Genomic DNA, 26937 nt, shown 5'->3' with positions numbered 1-26937 from the left:
CATTCCCCGTCCCCCTGTGCTGCTGAGGGGGGTGGAGGTTGAAGCTGGGAGTGAAGTTGAGCCAGGGAAGATGGGAGGGGTGGGGGAAGGTGTTTTAAGATTTGATTTTATTTCTCATTCCTCTACTCTGTTTTGCTTAGTAATAAATTAGATGAATTTCCTCTCTAAGTTCAGTCTGTTTTGCTCGTGACGATAATTAGTGAGTGATCTCTCCCTGTCCTTATCTTGACCCACAAGCTTTTTGTTATACCTTTTCTCCCCTGTCTTGTGAATGAGGGGAGCGATAGAGTGGCTCTGGTGGGCACCTGGCCCCTAGCCAGGGTCAACCCACCACAGGTTGAACAGCAAGGGCTAATAATCCAAGAACAAGATAAGCTTTGTCAGTCTGTCTGCAGCTTCTTAGCAAGCAGCAAACCTCTGCAAGTAGCAAGTGGGATTGGCGGATGGGGGAGTGCTCCCTCCTCTGTAGGAGGGAGTCTCCTACCACTGTGACTGCTTCTTCTTGGTGTGGATGTACTCTTCAGGCTGCTCTGATGCTTCCTTGGAGCTTCCAGTTCCCTGTCTGCCATTGAGGTGCTGACTGCAGGTGGAGAAGGACCCTGCCTTGTCTTACCAGAGGTCACAAGCCTCCAGTCTTCCTCCTCTTGTGAGTCTCCATTTGCCACTCCAATGACTGCAGACCCCCTTTCTGTGCAGCTGGGAGTTTAGGCTCTTACCTCTGCAAGGTCTCAGTGAAAATGCCATCAATCTATTTTATCATCCCCAACACTCTGCAGCTCACTGACTTCCTGCAGCTCCTTAACTTGGTGACATAGCTCTTCCACCAACACACACCTCCTCTAGGCAAGGACGCTGTCTCTGCTTGCCCCAGCCCTCAGGAGAGGTCCCAAGCTTTCCTGGCAGCTTGAGACCTGGAGAGCTGCATCCTCTCTCAGGAGCCCTGCCTGAGTGAAGGCCTCTGATGTGCCAAAGTGGTTTCTTCAGCAAATGCTAGGGGATGACTCTATGGCTTGTTACCATCCATTTTGAGCACTTTCACGTGGCCTTCAGCAGAGTGTCTGTCCCCTTTCTGTGGATTGTGCTCTAGCTCTGGTAGTCTCATAGGTGTCTCTAGTACGAACTGGATGGATGTCTGACCCTTCCTCATCAGGAATCAGTGGAAGATCAAAGGTTAAAGCACCATTTGATCAGGCATAGCTGACATATTGTTTGAAAAAACTAACGTTTGCTTAAAAGACATAAGAAAAAATTATTTCTTACTGAATACTAAAGGAAAAGGTAAGTTTATTTTCCAATGCAGCCAAAATTTCCCTCAATGAAACATTTGTTCATAGAAATACCTAAACACCAGATTTTGGCCACTTGATACATGTAGTATCCCAAACAGTTCTGGAGTATAGGATTTTTTTGTCCTGGATTTATCAGTTCATGTGACATGTCTTACTGAATTACTGCAATAAATTATCCTGGTCTGAAAACAACCTACCAACTCATGCTCTCACTTTCTGTCCTGAGTTCAGAAAGAAATTGTTAGAAAAGTAGTAATTAATTTTACTGTCCATCTGTCACTTTCAAAAGGATTTTAAGTACTTAACAGGGTGTTTTCCAGGATTTCTCTTGCACTCTGAAACCACCTTCTGAATAATAATAAAAGCAGTAATAAATTGACAATGGCTGGAAGTCAAGGTGCTGTTACACTTTTATAGTTTGAAGACTTTCCAGAACCAATCGTTATTCTAGCAACTTGTAAAAAAAGATTTGTGGTCTTGGACATTTTCTTTGATATTTTTCCCATTATTTCCTTTGAGAAAGTTCTACACAGTCTGCCTCTCCTTAGCTCCCACTGTAGTTAAGATCAGTTTGATTTCAACAATACAATAATATTTTTTTTCAAAAATTAGACCTTTCTGGCCTGGACATTTCCCTTAGCTGTTGTTCTGTTTGTCTTTTCTTTTGCAGAGGAGGGGTGGAATCTTTAAAGGCTCTCTTGGGTATTTTAGTTCAGTTTGGGTTTTTTTTTTATTTTCCTGGTTACAGTACGTTCTAGAGAGCGTTTGTGTATTTCTTTAATTGCAATGCCTGTTTTTTTCAAATAGAAGTTCAGAAGCAGCATTGCAGCAGTACCACTGGAAGCAAGATCTTTAATGAGGGAGTACTGGCTCATAGCACAAGGTAGATAAACACTTAAGAATGGAGTGAGGGAATGTTGGATTTTTTTTTTTTTCCTTATTCCATGTACAGATTGACAAGTCCTCTTTTCTTCTCAACTCCTCTCTTTGTGCCTCCCTTAATTCTCTATCCTGGTTAAGAAACCAGGTTTTACTATGAAGGAAATATGAAAAATAGCTTTAGTATTGTTACATGGAGTGCTATTGTTTCCAGACTCTTAAAAAATGCTTGTAACTATGTCTCAGAAATAAGTGAAACACAGCATTATGTACAGGCATTACTTAAGGCTTTTATTGGCTTCAGATTAAATGCCAGTGTGCGAGCACTGGAATTTGAAGCAGGACATGCCTTACCTCTCAGGACTGCCTCACTCCTGTTGCGAACGTTACTCTTAATGGAGGGCTGTGCTTCTGAATAGAAAATTATTTCTCTCATGATCTCCTTTCTTCATTAATCTCCTGTGTTCTGTTATGGAACAAAATTTAGGGCTTTTTCAAAATAAAAACCATATATCAATGGTGCAAAGCACAAGGATTTTACTGAAGAAAGCTTGAGTACATGAACTTTATTTTGTAATTTACACTGGGTAGAAAATATCAAGGTAGGCCAAAAACTGGTGCTTTGCTTTTTTTTTTTTTTTTTTGTAGTTATCTCTTTTGTTGTATAAATTGAAAGTAACTGAAAGTCATTGTTCATGTTCATCTAATTGTTAAAGGAAATCCCATTTTTATTACCTGGAAAGTACAAACCCAATTTTTTGTGGAACTCTTGCTGAATCCCTGTTGAAGTAATCAAGACATTATTGACAGTAATAAAGCAATAAAAACCTGAACATTAGCAGTGAATCAGGATAAATCTGGATATGCATGATCTATATTCTTTATTCCCTTTGTCAAGAAAACACAGTGAAAACACAGTTCTAGATACTTTCTTTGTATTTCCCCTTATTCTTCCTTTTAAGAAGTTGCAAATGCAATAGGTAAGTTCAAGAATTGTAGTACTTTTGTGGGTTTTTTTTTTAATTTTGCTGTTGTGAAGTGACTTTGTCTTAGCTTTGGGGTTAGCTCACCCGTAGAGGGTGCTAAAGCACTGCTGTGTGAGAGTTTAGAAGGTCAGGAAATCTGCTTGGCACAGGTGCCTTTAGAGCAATGCTCTCAGTTATTGCTGTCTGAACTTTCAAAACTTACGTACGTGCTTGGCTCTGCGTCCTCTGATCAGTCCTGTTTAATTCAGTGGAACTACTGAGTTTACAGTTAAGCATGTGCTTATCTCTCTGTAGGATGAAAAGCTAGTGAGGCTCTTTGCCTGAAGATTTTTAAAACATAAGAGAATGGAGCTTGGTTTGCGGGGAAAAAAAAAAAAAAACCCACAAAAATCTTGCCAGCGTTTGCTTGTGAGAAAGTTGCAGAAATATCTTTTTAGAGTGCCTGTGGAAGTTTTGTGTATGTGATATATGTTCCTTATATTGTTGGAGATTGTATCTTCTAATGTATTTAAAGGAGACAAAGCTATAAGACAGAAGTGAATATTTGGAGGAAGCAGCTTCTTCGTGTTTAATCCAGACTACACCGAAATACAAAACTTTAATCTTTTTTCTCCCCTTCCATTCTTCTTAATTTGATAGTCAAGATACAGAGTTCATCTTGATCTATCATCTTTCAGCCCTTATGCCATTTTTTTTCACTTTACTACTTATTCTCTGCAATGACATAAGGCACGTGAGAGAAGGAAGAGGTATTAAGGGTCAATGTGGTATAAACCCATGCGTTTAAACTTCTGAGAGCATGTATACTTTTCTGTCAGACCAGCTATTCCTATCATTATCAAGCTTTTTAACTAAAAATACTGTTTTGAATGATTCCACCGAGTGGCTGTAGGCCACTATACTCTTACAAAACCAGCTTGAAGACCACTGGTTTAGATATTGAACATGTCAGTTCCAGACTTGATTCTGCCAGAAACTATCAGTCACTTATACCTGCCTGTATAACTTTTCTGAATAAGCAATAATGAATGTTAATTGTGGGAGTCACAGCAAACTTTTTTCATGTAAATGCAAGTATGTTAACTGTTATATGTAGAATTAAATGCATAGCTTTTATGTTAATTTAATATCTCTTCCTTTTTAGGCATTACCCAATTGGTTTGCTGTTTGATCTCCATGCATCAAATACAGCCCTTCCTTGGAGCATCACAGTGCATTTCAAGGTAAAATTGAAATACATTACCTTTAGTTAAGAGCAAGTGAGCGTGGGATTACATAAAATTTGAAAGCTAGGAAAAGGTTTCATAATTATTTTATAAATAAGTGAATGGCATGACTTGAAGGGGAGAATGTTCGTTCTTCAGGAATCACCTAAAGCTTTTTGTAAATCTACAGCTGTTTTCCATGAGGTTGTATGTGCTTTCTATGACCTTCCTTTGAAAACGGTTATAATCTGAAAATCCAAAATTGTTTTTCAAGATAGGTCATAAGACGGTGTCAGTGCAATTGAGTGGATATAAGGGAAGAACTTTCTATAATGTTTTTAATTTAGTCAACTTGAGTTGACTGAAGATTGGGAAGATTAAGAAGTGCTCATCCTTTTAGACACATGAGGATGGATATGAGATACTGTAGAAATTCTTGAAGTCAGGGAATGCTGTTGTACTTCATGTGGGTGCCCTTTAGAGAACTGAGTGAAATGAGTTTGGTCTTGTGACAGCTTAGTCACAGGAGAGACATTATTTTGATTACACATTGTAAAATCATTAGGTATGACTTCATAGCACTACTGATCTTTGCTCAGAAGAGTACTTGCACAGGGTTAGCTTTGGTGTAGGATTCTTTCATGCTCTGAAATGCATTGAGACAGTAATCCCAGCTATGTTTTGAAGTAAAAATCACAACTAGAGATCATGGTATTTAACTTTGAAACTTTGATTTCTCTATTGTAAAATAAAGAATGCAATAGGAAAACTGATCTAAAGGAAAATACTAGGTTAATAGGCTTGACTTTTGTGTGTGAGATCTGAGATAAAATCAAATAGCATACTGGGAAGCAGTTGTGTTGAACGTTTTCATTCAAACAGTTCTTCTCTTGAAGATGTTTTAGAAGAAGTCTTGTTAACAGGAGTAGTTTGATTCTTTTTGGAAGTTCTCACTGAAATCATGCAATCTTATAATATATATTTCCACATGTTGAAACTTTTAAAATGACTGAATCTGAAGATGGGGATGTTTTTGAAACCATTGTAATTGCTACACTTCTGTCTCAGAGAGAGGTGGGATGAAGAAATTTTCAGTGTTTTGAAGAGACTGCAGGGCATCTAGTTTCATAAGTCATGATTTAATTGTTACACGTTTGGAGACCTTTGGGAGATTAACAGTGGTAGTGTGTGGATGTTGCTATTCCAAAGTAGAGCAATCTTGAGAAATAAGTTGCAGCACCGCAGAGCTTTTAAATTTCATGTGGTAATGTAAACTGACTTTGATGTCCTTATATTGCTGGTTGCCAAAAGTTCAGCTAATTTAAGTTTGTCGCAAAAGTGTGTGTGTGAAAGATCAGCAGAAATAATTTATTGCCAAGGCAGCATTATTTTTAAAGGCTGATGTAATTTAGTTTTTAAAAATATAACACCTTGGATTAAGCACCTGCTTAATCTCTCTTCCTGTTTTTGATGTAATCTGAAAGTTTATTTAAATAAACCCCTCTTAATCCTTAAAGTCAAAACATAACTGAAATATATGAAAGTATGTCAAAATATTGTAGACATTTTTATATGTCACAGTTTCTTACAGCTACATAGTAATAGTAAATAGTTTAGGTGCGGGATTCCTGTCTGGATTATTCTTTTCATTTGTGTGTAGTTATTCTTCAGAGCCATACTTTTTATTTGGCTTAATTGAACAGCATTAGATTTTTCTGGGGTTTAACTTTTGCTGTCACGGCTCTCTCCCTTTCTTTTATCAAAGCATGCAGTCAACAACAGATACCTCGAACATCTGTAACAAGTGTTTTTAACTTTTTTTTTTCCCCTATCAATTTTCTTTGTTTAAAGTTAAAACCATGAAAAAAGTCTATTTCTGTTGAGCAGAAGTTTGAAAGTTGACAGAAACCTGTAATTGTCTTCGTGCATTATGTATGCAGACCAAATACTGCACATGCTTATTGTTTGCATTGAAGAAACAGTTTATTCATTTGTACTTTTGGTACGCAATAAAATAACATGCATTTATATCTCTAGTAAAGTTGAAATATAGTTGCCTTAAGTAGTCGTAGAAGGATGAGCTTGAACAGAGTACTAAGGTCTGAGAATCATGAGAAGCGGTAGTCTGGGAAGGTGCTTTTGTTACCCAGGTGTGGCTTTACGGGAAGGAGGGAAACTCTATCCCTTCCTGTTAATCTCATCTCATGCTACTTGGTGGCACGTTTAGCACTGTTCACGTTCTCAGCATAGTAACCAGCTCTCCCAGTTTTGGGCAGTAGGTAGGAGGTGGTGAACTACTCTGGAAATAGTAGCAGGAGAAGAAATCAGGTGTGCAAGCAGAAAGGCTAATGTTCTCTCTCTCTGCTGAAGCCCTTATCCGCTGGTTGCCTGCCCCTCCACCCCGTGACCTGATGTAGAGGAGGAGAGAGTGCATCAGGTTTTGTATAACAACAGCTGTCATCTTGGTTTTCTCAGCTCAAAGTTGGGTCAGGTGGAGTGAAAAGGAAGTATTTTTTCCATGTAGCATATGGATAAATTGTGGAACTGCTAGGAGACATTACAGAAGCCAGAAGTATATATGAGGGGTTTGTGGGTTTTTTTTTAAAAAATATTAATTTAAAAAAAAAAAGACCACTGATGGTAACTAAACACAAATATATATATGGATACTCCCTCTGCCACTCTGTATCTTCCTTATGGGTTATAATGCCCTATTATTGGTGTAACTTTCTGCAAATGTAGCCTAATGCAACTAGACTGTCACAGTATAAACAGATGTCTTGTGAACTAGAACTGATAGATAAATATGGGTGGAATGGAGTTATGAAACCAAACTGTTGAAATTACCTGCAGTGGTTTTGGAACAGTTTTATGTGAGAAGTCATTTAGTGCTCCTGTCTGTACAGATGATACCTACTTCTTTATGACCAAGTTTATGCTGCAAGTGTCTACTGGTATGTAAAACAAAACCACTACTACTTGAGTTTTCTAGGCAAATCAGAGTTAACCCTTAATAACTTTTCTTTCAAAGATGTAGAACATGGAAGGAGTAAGATGTCACCAGTAAGACTACTTGAATTCAAGTTGCTTGTGGGATCTGTTACAACTATGAGATTTGCAGAAAGTTTTATAGCCGGGGTGGCTACCAGCTCATTTACAGTTGTCTCTCTCTTTAGGGAACTGATTAAAGTTATTTACGTTTGATCACTATTTCCTCAAGTAGAAAGAAGGCAAGTAGAATTAAAAAAACCCCAAACATACATGTTCTATATTTAAGTATAAAACTTATTATTCTGTGCCCTAGTTTATAAATCAGTGGGGATGCCATATTTTCTGTCGGTAGTCTCATGTAGGTGAAACTGTTTCATATGCCTCTTGTAGATGCAGCAGTGTTGTTTTCTAAGTTATCACTTTCATGCTTAGGTTTTTCAGCTTCTACTCACAGTACTGCATAGAAATGTGTCAGTGTTTTTCTTCTAAAGAAAAGAGTTGACAGCACTGAGATTGTAGGAGTGTTTTCCAATCTTCCACAGTGTTATCCCTTAGAAGCTGGGAAAGGGAATCATGCCATACCTTTGTACTACTGTGGCTAGATTTCTTCCACTAGCTTAGGTAGCTTTGACCGGTTTTAAATTTGTCTCGCTATTCTGCAGACCACACTGTATATGTTCTCTGGAACATATCCCCAGGGAGTGACATTCCCTGTAATTTGAAATTCAATGGAAGAAAGTCAGCAGGGAGGTGCCTACCTATAGAAAGGCAGGAATGTCCAAATAAAAGACCCTGCAGTTCAATATATATTTCGACATGTGTGTACTAAAACAGCTGTTGTAACAAAACTGTTGTTTTCATAAACTTGGCTAAAAATTCAGCTTTTAACTGTGAAAGTCAGTTTCTAGGTTCCTGTGTTACTTGGCTTTAGGTGCATTCTACTGTTTCATCTTTTTTTTTTGAGGAATGCCAGTGTCTCACTTCGAATTCTTGCGTGTAAAGAACTTTTTTGATCTTGAATTATTCTATTTCTGACTGTTCTTTTCTTTTGGATTGGTTACTAGACTTTTACTTTTTTTTTCTTTTTTTTTTTAATTAGAGCAAGTAAGTTAAACTTCTAAAAGTATATTACAGGCCTATACAGATGTCAGCTGGTAAGTAACAATCCCACTAATGTGTTCATTCTTCTTGGGCCTAATGATGCTGAGACACTCAGCTTTGTAGGGGAGAAAGGGAGCGAGATCTGCCCTAGAAGGAGAACTTTCTGTTCTGTCCTCTTTAATGTCTTTGTACTTGGCCATCCTCATACGAGAAACAAGCTTTATCTCTGTCCTTAGATTTCTAGTTAGCTCTACATGCATCAGTCCTAAGTAACAGTAGCATTCCCTTTGAGTTCAACACCAAACCATGTTTGCTTCAGTAAAAAAAGATATTAGCGGTCTTCTCTTCCTTTTATACTCTTGTTTTTGGAAGATACTCATGCTTTTGAACCACAGTCTGGGTTCGCTGTTATAAGGAGGAATCACAATATGTAATTCCATTATTTAATTTCCAAATCTTTTCAATAACCTAATGATGACGGAACTGTCATCCTTGTCCTCAGAATTTCCTTCAGGTAAGGCAATCCTCAGCTCCCTTTCATATTGCCAAATGTTAGCAGTTCTTGGATATCTTGAGTTCCAGTAGTTTGAAGTAGTCTTCACTATTTTTCCTGGGTTTGTGTGGAGGAGGGAAGGTATGGGTTTTTCCAGCATTATATTGCTCTTAATGTGACACGTTAACTATGTTGTAAAAGCCTTTGAAAAGGATCCCCTTATATGTACTTGTATTTCCAAAATGGTTTTGACAGTCCCTCACAAAAGCTTTTTTTAAATCGCCAATTTGTAATGTGTTTAGAGGAAGGATTCTCTCATGGAATAACAGATAAGAATTAAAGTACAAAAATACATGACGAGTTCTTGTTATGAGCACTAATGATGCCACTCTGGTTTGGCTCTGGGGGTTTGCATTGTTCGGCACGGTCATAAGCAACTGTGAAAAAAAGGTGAATAAGGAGGGGATAGAACATGCTGGGTTTTTAAACCTTTGAAAACTAAAGACAATGAATTGATGATACTGAATGCTTGTGTTATTGTAAAATGGCAAGTGATACTAAGCACTGATAAAAGACAAATGAGAGGAAGAACAACCCTAACTGTTGTTCAACTTGTTGTAATACAGTGCTGAACTTCTGGTTAGTTAATTTCCAAAGAAATTTTTTTGTACCTGAACGAGATTTACTATAATTCCTTAATAAATTAATTAGGAATGCTATTTGTTATTTACTGAGGGGGTAAAAGTTACCTGGGGAGTGCTAACTGTGCGTCCACAATGCTGAATGCAGTGCACCAGCTCTGACCAAGTAAAAGGAGTATCGAATCAAGTCACACAGGCTAGCAATAGGCACAGGTATTAGGTCGAGTTGGAGCTGACAAGGATTTCCAGTATCTCTAAAGAAAAATGTTTGTGAGTGACATATATGCTAGAGCTCATATATGTGGGTGATGATACTTGGAGTAAACGTTTTTCAAAGGCCTGCATAGAAAGGGGTGCTAAACTACTATTGACAGTTAGTAGGAATTGGGTGCTTGTCGCTTACTTCTCCCCCTTTCCTCCTGTTCACTGCCAGAGAATTGAATGTCTGCTTGAAAACATGTTAAAACTCTTAATTTCCTGAATTTTTGGATCTAAGGGCCTAAATACATCCACTGATGTGTTTAAATTTATTTATCAAGTTGCAATTGGGTGATTTAGAGTATTTTCTTATTTTACAGAAAATTGTTCAACTTTTATTTTTCCTGAAACGTTTTTCACTGTAAAACCTTTCTTGTCAGCGGTGTGAGAGAATGGTTGTTACCTTCTTCCATAAGTAGCAGATTCCACTGGACTTCTTTTGCATAAATATAAACCCGATTGAAATTATCATTTATTCTTCATCTTCTAAGATGTGTGATGCATTTATTTCTCTTGATCTTTTATCGTTGTAGAATTTTCCAGAGAAGGATCTTCTACACTGCCATTCTAAGGATGTGATTGAAGCTCATTTTATGGCTTGTATAAAAGAAGCAGATGCTTTAAAGCACAAAAGTCAAGTCATCAATGAGATGCAAAAAAAGGATCATAAGCAACTGTGGATGGGATTACAGAATGGTAAATATAATGCATCAAGAATTAATTATATTTAGGTCTAGCATGCTAATAAATTTCTTCAAATTGTAGTCATGATACAGGATATAAAATGTTATTGTTCTGCAGAATTTTAGTCTAATGTCACAGAAAAGATCTATTATAAAAACAGTCACCATTTTCTGTGAGAATTCAAATGTGGCTTGAGATATTCAAGGAAATAAATTGGGTCATGACTCTGTTTTAACAAACCAAAACTAGCAGCAAAACAAACTAAATATTGTCTACTGTACTTACGTGCAACTGATTGTCTTTATTTGGGAAACACCTGGGGTGTAAGTGTTGTTCAGTATTATCTGTCTTGGACTGTAAAGTAAAAAAGGTTGTCTCCTCTAGTTTATGCTTAAGGATTGTCACTGATAAACAGTACAGGTAAACTTTGAAAAAAGTTGCCAATAGATTAATAATTTTACTTTTCCCTCTACCAAATTTAATGCTTTTTTATTGCTGATATTACCACGGCTTTCACAAAGATTTCTGCATAGATAAGTATTGACTTGAAAAAGTCAGCAAAATAATTCAGAACAGGTTGTTCTAAAATAATTAGTATTCTTACTTCATGCAAAGATGGTATGAATCTATATTGCAGTGCAAAATAGAACTTCTTTTGTTTTTAGTGTCTCCTCTCTCCTGTCATGGTTCTTAATGGCCTGTAGGTTGAAAAGCTTTCTAAGTGTTTCAGAAATTGCTATCTGGAATGAGTGGTAATGCCACTTTCAATGCATTTTCCTCACCTCCTGAAGTTGTCATTGTGTTATTACTGGTAAATTTACTTTACGAAAGCTCTAAGCATGAAGATGTCTATTCTGAGATGTAAAATACTGAACACTTAGAATTAACATCTTCCCTTATATTTATAATGAAAATTAAATGAAACAGGAGAAGCTTTGAATGCAGGAAGACTTGAGGCATGTGTGTGCTTTAGACAGTGAGGTTTCAAATTAGTCTGGGTTTAATGTGTGTATTTAATGTGTGTGGGTTTTCTAATCTTTTTTATTGCTTAGTGGTATTGCCTTTCATATTAAAGGTATTCCTGTAACAATTTTGAAGGTTGAGTGCTTATAGGAAACTCTGCTTTCTATTTTTTATTTAATTGGTGGAGAGTTAGAAATTGAGGTGTTATCTTAATTTGCCATTCGCATAGTAAGATCTTGAGGGATGCGGTACACAGCTGCAAAATTTATCAAGTAAGAAATTGCACTTTATCTGGTTCAATTCAAAGTACTTCTGGAGAGATTCTGTTTTGTATAGATATTAGCCAGCAAACTGACTGATAATATATTCATTTTTGTGAATTAGCAGTAAATAAAGCGTTCTGGTCCATTGGAAGCCAGAATCAGCATAAAAATAGATGTTTCCCTAAAGCTTTCATTGTTACAAGTCAGTTTAAACTGCGGTTTCAATAATTCTGTGAAAAAAAAGTATTCTGCTGGAGTAGTATTTGTCTTGCAAGCAGTTTAGTTTGAGAGAAGCAAAATGCTGTGCCAGCATAATTTTGTTTTCTATTTCAAGAATTATTAACTTTATTGCAAAAAGACATCCTGTCACCTAGTCCTGATACTCAAGTGTTCCCAGCAGTGCACTTTATGTGCTCTTTTTTATTAATGTTTTTTAAAATTAAAAGACCTCTAACATGAGTTATAATAGCAGCATAATGAGTTATATGAGTATAATAATAGCAAAAGAGTTGACTACATAACGAAATAGTATGAGTTAAGGTTCTTTTCTTAACCAGAAGTTATAGAACCTCGATGCCCTCAACATGTAAGGTAAGAGAACAGATGTGCAATATGTTCTTTCCGTGCTCATCTTGGGCTCTATCTTTTAGTTTATTATTTGTCTAAGAGTATCTTCAGCTGCAGGGAAACCAGAATTGTACTGGTTTGCTTTGTAGTGTTAAGAACACAGGTTGCCTAGCAAGGTTGATTTCAAGAAGGTTTCGCTGTACTTAATGAGAAATCACACCTGTGGAATCTGACACCTAAATGAGAAGTTTGAACAATCTTTTGAATACTTTCAAATGCTAATTTTAATTTCTCAGCTCTTCATAAAAGAGAAACAAGAAAAGCTTGTGAAACCAAGAAAACTCTTTTTAAGCATGTTGTATCTTTCAGTATGTTTTTATAGGCTTTCGTTTGAGATGTAGTAATTTTAAACCTCTTTGTGAAACAGAATGAATGACCACAAAAAAGAAAAGAAAGTAGCATTTGTGATAACTGCCTTGTAAGTAATGATACATCTGCAGTCTCTTTTTTTCTGTGAAACTTCAAACAATTTTCTTCAGTTCTTAAATATAGGAAGTGTTACTTGTTTAACAAGTGATAGCAATACTTATGGGATATGTATTAAAATTTTTGAAAAAAAAAAATCCAAATTTGCTTGTTTGGAGAAATATAACTACCAATTACAAGTAACATTTGGTATAAATGGTTCTTCTAAGAAGGAAGTACTTAAACAGGTAGCATGAGAACCTTTTCAGTTTTAGGGGAAGAGCTGTAATAGTGAATTTGTGGCAAAATCTGGTGCTGGTAACAGCTGGTAGGTATTCATAACAACCTTTACATCCCTCCTTCCACCACTTCTGGTTTTGTCTTAATTTGCTACCAAATCAGGAAGGTAAACATTCTTTTCTCTCTATTGCTTGTGCTGTGGTTTTGCTTGTTCTTCAGACTTCAGTTAGCCAATTTTTGTCCATAAACCAGGTATTTCTTAGCTAGAACACCTCTTTGGGACGGGTACATCTATGTTGCCCTAATTTTGACCAGTGTAATGGATGTCTCACTGTGGTAGGGAAGCGACAAAGGCAGGCTATATAATTATACTGACCTGTGTTCCTTTCTAAGAATTGTTAAAATTCTTTGTTCAGAATGGATGGAAAATGTTACTACTGTTCTTGCTTTGATAGTGTTATGGCCATTTTTATCATGGATAAAGAGGATTTTTCAAGTGGGTGGTTTTTTTCTTCTTGCCTTTTGTGTGGAAAAATAAAGACTTTCAGCTTTGAAACATTAAGACTCTGTGGGCCTAGTGATGACTCAGGACCAAATGAAATCCCAGCTGTTTTTAGGGGGAGAGCTATATTTTTTGCATGGTTCAAAGAATTAATATCTATAACTTCAGTATATAATAGTTCTGATAAAGGAGGGGTTTTAGATTCAACACAGCTGCTTTTCATCAGTTGTGGAGAGACTTAAGCAACCATACCCTGAAATTTTCACAGGCATCCTTTATAACCAGTGAAGACTAAACTTGGTATTTCTGATACATGAGTGGGGGAAATAAACAGTAAAAACTCATGGCCATTTTAAGGCTTCTTTATGTATTATAAAATATAATGAAGTCATTATTTTACTGAAAATATTATGGAAAAAGAATGTAATGCTCATTCATACTGTAGGGCTTACCAAAAGTTAAGTGGCCATATTGAAGTGTTCTTATTAAAGGAGAAAAATCCTGCAAATATTCAGAATATGCAGTATTTTATCTTTTAATGCATGTGATCTCTTTCTTGTCTTACTGACAGAATCAGGCCTGTGTTTTCTTGCATTTCTTTCTGAATTGTTTCTAAACCAGTCCTGGGTTTTTGAGGGGCAGAAGTCTTATTTTTTTCTGAGTTATTACATTCCTTTTTAGAAATGTTTGAACTGCCAAAAAGAAATAGTGTCGTATGTTATCAGCATCTCTTTTGTGTTATGTACACATGGCCCACTCAGGTTTGATACGTATATTTTTCCTCTTTGTAGAGAACTGGTGGGAGCAATACTGTTCTTTACCTTAGTCCGAGATGATCGATGTGCTTTGGTAGCTGAACAAAAAATCTCTAATGTCAGCTGGTCATTTGAAACATAAATTAGGCAATATGTGCTTAGAAAATCTTCAGAAATTTAACAGAAAATGAACAAACAAGTCATTAGTTTTTAAATCACAAAGCCATCTTTTTTTTTTTCTTCCCTGTATCACTGCCAAAGTGGTAATGTATTTCCATGCTCTATCTGTAGAGATTTGGTTAACTGTGAAGAAAGACTAAGCAATTCTTTTCAGCTTTGAAAATGGGTATATTGGTTAAAAGAGGATTAAAAAAAAAAAAAGTCATTACTTTCCTGGGCTGGTGGTTAAAAATTTCTGGAAATGAGTCACGTTTTCTTACAATTAGTGTCAATACCTGCTTATTCTGGAGTTAAGATAGCATGGCATACACCAAACATTGGGGTTGCTGATATTATGGAACCCTGGGGGGGTGTGGTGTAGGCAGACTCAGTCAGCCCAGCACTGTTTTAGTGCTGAGCTGGGGCTAGATGCAGACAGGCTGGACCTGCAGGATGAATCAGATGCAGCAGAGCAGGCCTTCCCAGGGATATTTCTTTTTTTTGTGTGGTGGTTTTTGTTTGGGGTTTGGTTGTGGGGTTTTTTCCCAGTAATGGATGTGACCTAGACTTCAGTGTTAGTTCTGCAGCATTTACTGGCCCGTTACCCTTTCTGCACAAATGACTAAACTAATTCTCCACCCATATGGGTACAGTATCATGGTTCTAAACTCCACCCCAAAACTGGCTTTTGCCATGTTACTCTTCTGTGCTGGCCTGCTGCCTACTTGCAGAGCTGCCCTTTGTCACAGTGCAAAGGTGGGGAATTGATGGCAGCCTGAATTCCCCCCTTGGCTTTCTGTGCTCCGCTCCCAACAAGAGGGCAGAGCTGCTGTGTTAGTGAGACCAGCGCGCATCGGTGTGCCTCAAAGGAGGGCATGAACTGCGCCAAGGCAGAAAAGGGAGGAAAGCAAAAGGCAACCCAGCACTCGCAATGCTACTTTATACTGACATCTCCACCATGAGAGGAGGTTGTCTAGAGATAAGTAGACACAGATAGAGATGCCTTCTAGTGGTTTCACCACTTTGTGTTAGATGTCATGTGTCTAATGAAAACCGTTAAACTCTGAGGGAGCAAGCTTGGAGGTCTCTGCATCTTTGGCGCAGGTTATCTGCCAACCATATAATCTATTCACATGTATTGGAGAGTTTGAATTTATATACCTGTTACAGTTTCAAGGGCTTTGTGTTTTGTCCTCACTTTGACTCTCTTCCTCCTGGAACACTACCATTTCTTCAGAAATGTAGCCACCTTCCAGACTTCCTACTGAAGCAGGTGTGCTCCTTTCTTCTTCAACCCAAATCACAAATAAGCTGGTTCTGAGTCTTCACTGCTTCTGTTCTGTAGTTTTTTCAGATATTTGGTAGACTTGGATTCAGATTGAGAGAATCTTTGACTTTGTTTCTCTAAATCTATTTTACTTAGGTATAAGTGATGGAGAACCTTTTTTTTTTTTTTACTGCCTTCTGCTTTCCTCCCTCCCCCTCAAAATATGTCATTTCCTGGAAGACGTGTAAGGTCTAACTAAATTTCAAAGTAAACTTTCTCTAAGAAATGGACTTCACTTTTAAAATTAACTTTCTTTAGTTGTTGAGGGAGTGAACGCCTACATTTGACAGAGGCATTAATATCAAGTTTCCTTAACTCTTAAGAAAAGCTGTATTTTAGACAAAGCATAGTATGAGGAAAGCAAAGTAGGTTAGCGAGTTATACGGAAATATGCTACTCTGTTTTCATGTATATAAACAGAGCATAATCAGAGGCAAAGAAGGCATGAAAATACCCAGACTGTCTAGACTTGGAGCAGAGAACTGGAGGATGAGTAAAATTGTCAGGAGTCCTTTTCCTTTTGAATTACTCAAGAGAGTCTGTAATAAGTCCTGCTGCTCTATTCCCACACAACCTGTGGGTTATGTATTTCCAAAATGGATTACACGTTTTTAATAGTCATCAGAACTTTCTTTTTAGCTTAAGTGGCAATACCTACTGAGATTATCTGCTTTGAGGCTACACAGAAAGCTTAAATTTGGTAGGATGTATGCATTTTCATATTTGAATAAAGGAAAGAAAGTAGTCCATCTTGATTATTTTCTTCCCCTGAACCTTTTCCAGATAAATTGATGACCTAGAAATGAAGGGAGGTGTTGTTAAGGAAACAGTGTACTTAAAGTGAAACTTCTGTTTCGTAAGTATGTTTAATAAATGAAATAAAAAAATTGTAAGGTATGGCTCCCTTGTGTATATTAAAAGAAAACAGCTTTTTGGCTTGGAAAGGCCTTTTTGGATCTGATAGATAATCTGAAGAGTAAAATGCTGCTTTGTCATACAGTTTTCAAAATGTCCTGTTAAACTGCAAAACAAGCAATAGGCTTTTATTTCTTTATCTTCAGAACACTACTTTGCTATAAAAACTAACAGATGCATTACAGCATGAAAGTAAATGTGTTGAATACACTGATCTCAAACCTAACTGTACAGTCTTAGAGGAGGGATCCCCCCTTTTTTTTTTTTCTTGGATTGCTTCCGTAGCTCAATTTATAGCATGGCTTATGAATTAATTTTTTTTTTTAAACTAGAATTTACGGCTAACTATACATAAAGAAGTTTCTCCTAACTGTTCTCTGGTTGTAAACACTGCTGTTGGAAATTTGTTATAGTGCATATAGGCAAGCAGAGTTGAATTTAATTAATTAAATTACAAGATAATAGTACTAAAAGGAGAGTGACAGACCAAGGTAACCAACCTTGGGGCCCATACCACTGTATTTGACTATTATAGTACTTGAGCTAGTTAGCATGTTGTTTACTTTTGTGGTGATTCCATGTCTTATTTAACATAGACAGGGCAAGTAAAGTCTGTTTGTTTTTTACTCTCAAATTTTACAATCTCTACTGCTTTCCAGTGGTATTATATAGTAACGTGACAGCTGAATGCGGATTTGGAGGGTATGTAAGATTAACGTGCACATCATGCAGTGGAGATATTTCATATAATGTCTGTTGTGTAATTACAAGGCAAAATTATGACTACTTCAGATATGTACATTCATGTTGAACATTGTACTTTGCTCTCTATGATGTGAAGAATATTTCCACATATTTCTGTAGCTTCTGTCACTTTAAGTCAAAGCAGTTCTAAGGTCCTGTCTCTCCATGCCCAATAGTTACTCAAGCCCGAAGAGACTAGTAAACTTGGGTGCCCTCTTCAGTTGTGGATTTGTATGTGTGTGTATATATACATACACACCATGATCTGTCAAAATACCCAAGTAACCTAAGTATTTAATAGCGAGAATATTTTAACTGTGAATGGTGGCAATGTGTAAAATAGAAAAGAAAAAAAATCTTAAGTTTTAATGATGCCATACCAGTATTTCAAGCTGTGTTCTCAAAAGGCTGGCACTGGACTATAGTAGTCAGTGAGAGTCAAATATGTATCGGAGTCTTCCTGAAGTCCTTGACAGTCATAATTATCTGTGTTTTTATTGTACAAGAATAAGAAGAATGAGTTCAGATGGCCTAAAGTCATTTAGAGACAGGTCTTTAAATAGCTGAGAAATGAGAGTAACCAGCTGTAAATATTGTTTCTGAATAGCATGGACAGTTAGTTTTGAAGTGTTTAAAGTGTTTATCTTTCATCAACAAAGCTGTTTCATGCTCGAGGCATACCACACAACATTTAACTTTATATAAAATCGGTTAAAATTCCTCACCAGTCAGCAGAACTATGTATGCATGTGGACTCTTAGTCTTCCTGGAAATAATATGGAAGGAGAAATGATACTAAATCTTGAGAAGACTTCTTTCTGGCTTTAGCAGTTAAATGCAATGCTTGTTAGAGCAGGCATCAGTGGAAAATATACTTGCTTTAATGTTAAGAATATACACTTGTATACTTGACATGCAGCTGTAGCTGTCTGTACAGTTTATTTGTTTATATGTATGCCACCCATTAAACCCTTAGTGAGTTTGTTTATGACTAAAAGAAAAAAGTTGGAGGGAGTGTTTGATACACTGGAGGGCAGATCTGCTGTTCAGAGGGACCATGACAAGCTGGAGGCCACCAGGAGCCTCCTGAAGCTCACAGGTGCAAGTGCAAAGTCCTGCACCAGAGGCAGGAAAAATCCCATATGTCAGGGTATGCTAGGGACTGACTGGGAAGCAGCTTTGTGGAAGTGGGTAATCATCAACAACAAGCTGAACATAAAAGTCTGTTGTGTGGTGTTGCAGAAATGAAGATTAACCAGGGAGCTGCTTTAGCCCTTGGGCCCCCCAGAATATAGCCAGATGGTGAGTAATTATTCCCCTCGGCTCAGCACTTGTAAAGCTGCGCGGGGAATGCTGCGTCCTCTCTGGGACCCCAGGACAAAAGAAATGTTGGCAAACAGAAAGGAGTCCAGCAGAGTGCTGCTGGGATGATTATAGGTCTGGAGCATATGCTCTATTAGAAGAAAGTGGGGGAACTGCCTTGTTTAGCCTGAAATTAAGGAGGCTGAAGATAGATCTAATAGCTGCTTTCCACTACCTAAAAGGGAGGCTTGTAAGGCAGATGAAGTCAGACTCCTCTCAGACATGTCTCCATTGGCCAGTGGAGTTGGGCAAGTATAAAAGAAAACAGTTACAAGTTGTGGCAGGAGTGACTGCATCAGTAGACAAGGGAAGAGCTGCGGATGTCGCCGATCTGGACTGCTGTAAGGCCTTTGACACTGTTCCATACAATATCCTTCTCTCTAAATTGGAGAGATACGGATTTGATGGATGGACTGTTTGGTGGTTGAGGAATTTGTTAAATGGTTGTATCCAGAGGGTAGTGGTCAATGGCTCAATGTCCAGATAGAGATCAGTGATGAGTGGTATCCCTTAGGGATCTGTATTGGGACCAGCATTGTTTAATGTTTTCATCAATGACACAGACAGTGGGATGCACTGCACCCTCCGCAGGTTTGCAGGTGACACCAAGCTGAGTGGTGTGGTTGATATGCCCAAGGGATGAGACTCCATCCAGAGGGACCTGGACAAGCTGAAGAAGTGGGCCTATGTGAAGCTCATGAGGTTCAGCAAGGCCAAGTGCAAGGTCCTGCATGTGGGTTAGGGCAACCACCTGGTATCAATATAGGCTGGGGGATGAAGGGATTGAGAGCAGCCCTGCAGAGAAGGGCTTGGGGCGGATGAACAGTTGGTCATGAGCCGATAATGTGCGCTCGCAGCCCAGGAAGGCAGCTGTATCTTGGGCCACATCAAAAGCATGACCAGCAGGTCGAGGGAGGTGAGTGATTCTCCTCCTCTGCTCTGGTGAGACCCCACCTGGAGTCCATCCAGCTCTGGGGTCCTCAGCACAGGAAAGACATGGACCTGTTGGAGTGGGTCCAGAGGAGGGCCACAAAAATGATCAGGGGGCTGGAGCACCTGTCCTATGAGGAAAGGCTGAGAGAGTTGGGGTTGTTCCGCCTGGAGAAGGGAAGGCTCTGAGGAGATCTTATTGCAGCCTTTCAATACTTAAAGGGGGCCTACAAGAAAGCTGGAGAGAGACTGTTTACAAGGGCATGTAGCAATAGGACAGTGGGTAGTGGTTTTATACTAAAAGAGGGTGGTTTTAAACTAAAAGAGGGTAGATTCAGACTACATATAAGGAAGAAAATTATTACCATGCGGGTGGTGAAACACTGGAACAGGTTGTCCAGTTTGTGGAAAACATTAAAGGTCAGGTTGGATGAGGCTCTAATCTAATTGAAGATGTTGCTGCTCATTGGGGGTTGGACTAGACGACCTTAAAGGTCCCTTCCAACCCAAACTATTCTATGATTCTATGAATTCTGATGGGGTATTGGCGGGGGGGTAGTGAAAGTGATTGAGTGGAAACCCATGGAGATGATCAAAACCAGACTGGGCAAAGCCTTGAGCATACTCATTGAACTTGGTGTAGATGGTTCTTTTTTTGGGCAGGAGCTTTTATTCCAAAGCTTGCCCTCCAAAAGCAATTCCAATCTAATTTTTTTCTATGATTCTGTTACATCAGTTGTAGAGTCTTTGGTATCTTAGTTAAAGTTATGGTTGGTTCTACCCAAGTACTTCCAGCTGTGCGTCATTTCTATGGTTCATATGCTTATTAGACAACGGTGAACCACTGAATAGACAAAAAATGTTTTGTGTTTTAAACTGAAGGATTGGACTTATTTTTATGCAAGTGGCAAATTGCATAGAACTAGAGATACAATTCAATTCCAAGCATTTTTTAAATTTGTACCACTAAATGGCTTTAAGAAGAAACAATGAATAGTCCTGACAAAAACTTGTATGTATGCTACCCTGAGTGTTACAGCTGTTTGTTCACTTTTTTGACTTTCTAAAGATACTGGAAGATAAAAGCTGTGAATTACCATTTCCTTCTTGAATTTAAACAATCTTTCCCTCATTTCTGCATTAATTCTTTTCTGTTATTTAAACCCTTTCCACAGCCTTCTTGAGATATATCCACTTCTGAAGTCAGTATTCTGATAGCAGTTGCATCAGTGTCAAATACAGAAACAAAATAATTCCTTATTATTAAGATATTTCTGTTGATAAGTCTAAAGATTAAGGTGGTTTTAGTTCTTTTGCCCACTGTTCTATAGTGGGAACTCCATTTTAACTGGCCATAATGCTGTGACCACTGTGTCTTATTGCAAGTTACTTGTAGATATTTCTTATTCTGTGATAATTGTCCATATTATTTGTGTATGCTGATTTAAAGCTACACTGCGTTGAAATGCATCTGTTGGTTGCAAGCATGCGAGCAGTGCCCTTTACCCTCTTAGTGATCCATCCTGGTTACCAGTTTAGTAAAGAGTCAGGTGAAAGAGACACATCTAACATCAAGATCCATGTGAAATTGCAAGTTGTTTGAAGCATGACAGCAGTTGAGTTTCAGAGAATGACTGTAAGATGCTAGCACGAATAAAACTGTCTGAAGAATGTTGCCCCCAGGTCTCAGCCTGAGAAAGAGACCCAGCCTTCAAAATTTCAGCCTGGAGTTGATGCTACTTAATAGGAAAAGGTTCAGCAGTTACTATCTGTTAACAACAAACTATGACTGGAGTTGCTAACAACTTTTTAATGTAACAGTTATAAATCTGGATTAATCTCGATGACTGCTACAGGCTCTCAAGTCTTGCTTAATGGAGGAAACGGCAATTCTCAAAGTCTTTCCCTGTAACAGTCTTTTTTTTTTTAAACTGTTTTAAAGGGTGCTTTAAAAGCACGATTCAGTGATAAATTGCTGAACCCTAAATGCATAATGTGACACACTGTATTTGTAAATTTATGTTTAAGGTTTAACTTGTGGCTTAATGAATTTGTATACTGAGATTATTGTTATGGATGGCATTAACTCGTTGTAGTTTTGCCAACTCTTACTATTTTTTTATATATATATAAAAACAGATACTTTCAAAACTCTCCTTATATTCTGTGTATCTCTGTAGGATGGAAGGCTAACGTCTGCCTGGTGTTTGTACGTGCAGTGACTGCATTTCTAATAAATTAATATTTATAAATATAAGTGACTTAGCTGATAGATTTTTTTTTTCAACTGGATCTCTCCTCCATTATTTGGCTATTAACTTTCTGATCTTTGACATAAAATACAGAGAGAAAAGTTTTTATATTTCACTTTAAGCAAAGTTTTATGTAGCAACTATTCTCTCTCGTTTAAGAAATATGATTAGTAGTCATCTGAAATTTTTATACTGTCACTAATCTCACTTCTGTTTGAATCTTATTGCCATTAATTTAAATATTGTTATTCAGATATGAACATCTGCCTTTTGCAAGTACTGTTTTTTGCTAATACAGAAACTTTAACACATCGGTCAAGCACTTTCTTAAAAACAGATGGATTGTGGAAAACAAAAGTAATCAGATTTGACTGTTACGGGAATTTAGATACCATGTAGACTGCATCAGCTTTTCACGAGGGAGGGAGATGAGTGTGTGAAGTGCTTTTACTGATAGGTAGAGAACTCGCCCTTGTTTACTGTCTTGATGAAAACTCAGTTTTGTTTTGATTGTCAAACTTCCGGCCAGCACCTTCTGTCTTTAAGTCCTGTCTAGCCAAAGCACTAATTAGTTCTTATAGCTCATCGTAGCATTAATAGCTTTCTTAAGTCTGTTTTGCATAAATAGGAGGTAGTGACACACAAAAATGGGAGAATGATGAATCCTTTCGCTTGTATTTTCAAGGGGTTTGCGGAGGGTGTGATAAGTAGTGTTGGGGGGTTTGTTTGTTTTAAGCTTTGAGTCTTAAGGGTTCTGCAAAAGCAGTTATTTTTGGATTTTATATATTGGAGCTTTAGGTTTCTGGCATTCAGCCAATGCTTCTGATGCTAATAAAAGCTCTTGCCAGAGAGTATATATCAGTATGCAAACTGGATAGTCTTTTCCTGCCACTCGCTTTAAAAATTTGTGTTAATTTTCTTACACCCAGCTCAGTTTCCTGTAGTAAAAATATTGTATCCATGGAAAGATGTTTGGAGGACAGCAATATAAGGTTATGAGAATGAATTAGCTTGGATGTCTTTGGACAGTGCTGTACACACCGTGGAAATGTGTCTTAGGATGTCTGACTCAGTTATGTCTAGCTTATTTACTGGAAAGTTGTTTATTCCCTGGGATATCGGGTGGATTGATGGAACATACTTGATTACAAAACGCAACAAGCTCATCATTCAACTGTTGCAGATTTCTTGCTGTTATATTTAGAAACTAGAGAAACTATTAGAAATTGAAACCTTTTGATAAAACAATAGATTTTCTTGAGCGTTGTCTGAGTGTTCAGAGAATAATCTGAGAAGTATAAATTTGTAAATTTACCTGCCTTAAATAAGCTTACCCGCATGATTTCTGGGAGGTGAGGAAGCTGGAATGATGAACAGAATTGAGTTAACTGCACCTTACTGCTGTTGAACGTGGTTTTTTTTTTGGTCCTTCAGAGATTCACTTGTTTGCTATATATGCCACAGGAGACAATATACTTAAGCTCCTACCGTAAGTCTGTTACTTGTTCAGAATTTCTTGTTCTTTTGATCCATAAGATGTGTTGCTCATCTCTATTGACTTTTGAATACAGTAAGCTGTTTACCCAACTTTCCTAGTTCCTGTAATATGAGCATTAAATAAGTAAATGAAGTTAATGTTTGTTTTATTTTGGTTCAGGTAGGATGTCTCCAAATATGTAGATTCCTTATTTAAGAGTCTGCTGAAGCTCACTAGCTTAAGTAAGCCTTGATTGTTTTTTGTATCACCATAATTAAGTTTTACCAACTGAGTTTATAGTCAGATGTGGTAATTGAAGTATAAATTGACCAATGCCTACTGTAGGATGCCTGTCCACACAATCTGTAGTGAAACCTGTAAGATGTTCTCAACGCTGTGTCCAAAGATGAGGGAAGCACGCTCAGTCTTCACCTTTCTGCTGACAGCATTCATGAGGAGGATGCAGTCTTTTTTTTTTTTTTTTTTTTTTTAAGAAACCTCTGACTGTAGGCTGGGGTTCCCAAATGCAGCCTTGCTTGGGTACACTCAGCTCCAGGGCTGGCACTGCCACCTGCTGAGCTTCCCAGCCGGTGAGCCGTGGGTTATGGGGTAGCACCCTGCCGTGGGTTATGGGGTAGCACTCTGCGTCCAGGCAGCTCCTCATCTCGGGCAGGTGCCTGCGTGGTGGTGCTGACTGCAGCTCAGGCAAGTGCTAGTCAAGAGGCGCTCGCTGCTCATCAGGAAACAAGGGTGTGGAAGTACTTTCTGAGATAAGTATCAGGAAATGCTCCTACGGAATACCTGGCAAGAGTTTGTTTACAGTTTCTTGGAAATTCTTGCCTTGTGTCACAATCAGTCAGGAAAAGCCACGTGTTACAAACCCTGCAATATGAATTAACAATGTCGTTTAGTGCACTGACAGGCATCAGTGCTGTCTGCCAGAGTGAAGCAAATCTCAGGCTCTTTTAATTTACGGCAATTGCTTTAATTGTTACCAGCAGTTTTGAAAGCAGGAAGAACCTTTGTTTGGCAAATAGATTTCTGAATTTTAGCTTGCTTCAGGGGGGCTGAATTCTGTAACTGTTGTACCTCCAGACTGCTTGAGACTCGGCTGAACATTGTGTCAAGGAGGGAAAACTGGAGACTCTGTGTTCCTTCTGAAGAAATGTCCGCTGTGTTTGGTGTCTTGGAGAGTTAGGGCCTATAAGGAAACATATCCCTTGCTTTTCCACTTCTAAAGCTGCCTTCGCTAGTAAGGCTAGCAGCAGCTTTATTTATCTTAGCTCTTCGTGTGCTTTTCTGTCACTTTTGGTATTGGATGTTTCCTTGATTTGTATAAGATTCACATGTATGAAAGCCTTTCTTGCTCTAGATCTGTGCTGTCCTTAATACATTTTAAGCGCAATAACCTGTTCAGTTTTTGTAACATCTGAACAGGATGAAATGATATGCTGCCTCAGACTACTAAGCCTAGTTACTTGGATAATATTAACAAAAATGTTTCAAACACAAACTTTTATGTTCAGGTTGTGTCATGAAATTGGCAGTGTGTTTTCTGATTATATCATACATTGTTGCAGATTATTTTAAGATTTACATAACCAAATGTAAACCCCTCAAGAAGGTTTTCTACTGCTTTTGTTTCTCTGTCCTTTACACCTGTTGTTCACCTATAGTTAAGAACAATTAGATGTTTTTAACAAACTGTGAGTCTGGACCAGTAGCAGCAGAGTGGAAAAACAAGCACTGTTAACTGAGGTAATGAAATCCGTAACTTGTGGCCCTGTATTTCCCTAACAGTGGGAGATACGATATGAATTCAAGTTGCTTTCTCTTTCAGTTTGATAAGGTGCCACACCACTGTTTTCATAGGAGAACACAGGTGACCTACTTGGCTTCAGGCTAAACAAGGAAGAGAAATGTGGGGAAAATAAATTTATAAAGGTCAAACTTCTGTAAGACAAGTTTGCATGTTGTTTCACATGTTGTTCCAATGGTGACTCATTTACCTCTTACCTGAAAAAGAATATGTGTTATTAACAAAATCTAATTTTACATTCACAGATAAATTTGAGCAGTTTTGGGCAATAAATCGAAAACTCATGGAGTATCCTACAGAAGATAGTGGATTTCGATACATCCCATTTAGAATTTATCAGGTAGGAGACAATGAAATAAAACCACTTTTACTAGACTCTTCCATTGAGGTGTCATATATCATAATCTGTTTTCAGAATGATACGTTTCCTTTTCTAACAATATGGTAAAACTTTGTATGCTCATCTTTGCTAATTCATAGAACTCAAGGGTTCAGCAAAGACAAAATAGACTGTATTTATTCTACTAGATAAGTACCACTCGTTATGTTCTAAGTGTGTAATACTTGAGAATGTTTTAAGGCTGGTATACATGATGTTTGTTTTTTTAAAAAAGCTAATTCTATCATTAAAAGTAACTGCTATGAAGATTGCTTTGGATGCAAATGCTCTCTGCAGGGTCTAAGTCCAACATTTCAGGAGCAACACTTTTCCCTCAACCACTGTGTAGGTTTCTTCTTGGCATTATGAGGTGAAAGTAATGGCGTAGGTCTTCCATCTAGTTCTTACCTTTGTCTTCTAACTGTAGGTTTTACAATCCAAAATCAGCTTTGATTATTTTTTCTGATTTAATATACCAGTGCTCTGTTTTTTTCAGCAGTTTATTTGGCGACACATTCCTTGGAATCCTTACAATTTTTCAATGTCCCCATAGTTTTTATAGCATTTCGGTCACGATGAAGTTTGGAATTAAGTATGGTTAAAAACTTACAGAGAATTCATGTAACCTCTCTAAATTGAACAGATCTGCTCCGTTTTCGTCTTTGAAACATTTTCATCTATTTACATTTAAGTTTTGCACCTGTAACTATTCAAAAGAAGTCTTTTATTCATAATACTGAATAGTCCGATACTACTTTATAACAGGTTTTAATGACTATACAAACTTATAAATCTTGCAATGGGACTGAAGTAACTTTAATGTTAGATATAAGACATTTACCGTCATAGTGAAACCTTCAATTGAGAACGGAAGTCAGTTATTTTGTCAGAGATCATAGCAGATGGCAAAGTTTGTATAAGTATCAAAAAGTATGTATTGGGAAAAGTAGTTCACTCACAGCATTTTGTTTGGTCGGTAACTAAGTCGTTTGTTTATTCTCTGATAGTTGGGTTGGTTTTTTTTAAAGTCTTTTCATAGAAATCATGTAAATGGGCTTGCGAAATGGAGGTTTTGCTGTCTGAATAAGGTACGGCCCTTTAAGCCATGAGGGAAATTTTCTATGGTATCACATGATTTCAGGCTAGTAAAGCTTTTTTAAAAAAAGAAAGAAAAAAATCTAATTCAGTAATACCTGTTCCTTTAGCCAGTAGTATTTATCTTGATTCTCATTATGTTTTCAATTGGAAATCCTTACTTACTGTAGTTTAAACCCAAAATACCTAAGAATAG

At 37.6% G+C, this 26937-nt stretch overlaps 1 protein-coding gene across 3 annotated transcripts in view; it reads left to right on the top strand.

Annotated features, from left to right (window-relative positions):
- ATG5 (autophagy related 5) overlaps positions 1-26937 on the top strand; it is an 85422-nt gene that overhangs the window by 12444 nt on the left and 46041 nt on the right. For all 3 annotated transcript variants that reach the window (XR_012834479.1, XM_075747811.1, XM_075747812.1), the window contains 3 exons: positions 4299-4377; positions 10377-10539; positions 25513-25607. Coding sequence is in view for 2 of the 3 variants with exons in the window: in XM_075747811.1 (XP_075603926.1) it covers positions 4299-4377; positions 10377-10539; positions 25513-25607 (337 nt within the window). In the remaining variant the exon portion in view is untranslated. The remainder of the gene's footprint in view (positions 1-4298; positions 4378-10376; positions 10540-25512; positions 25608-26937) is intronic.

Source organism: Balearica regulorum, chromosome 3 (genome assembly GCF_011004875.1).
Source record: "Balearica regulorum gibbericeps isolate bBalReg1 chromosome 3, bBalReg1.pri, whole genome shotgun sequence".
Classification (NCBI taxonomy): Eukaryota; Metazoa; Chordata; class Aves; order Gruiformes; family Gruidae; genus Balearica; species Balearica regulorum.
The sequence above is the reverse complement of the archived record's forward strand: the minus strand, read 5'-3'. Positions and strand labels throughout refer to the sequence as shown.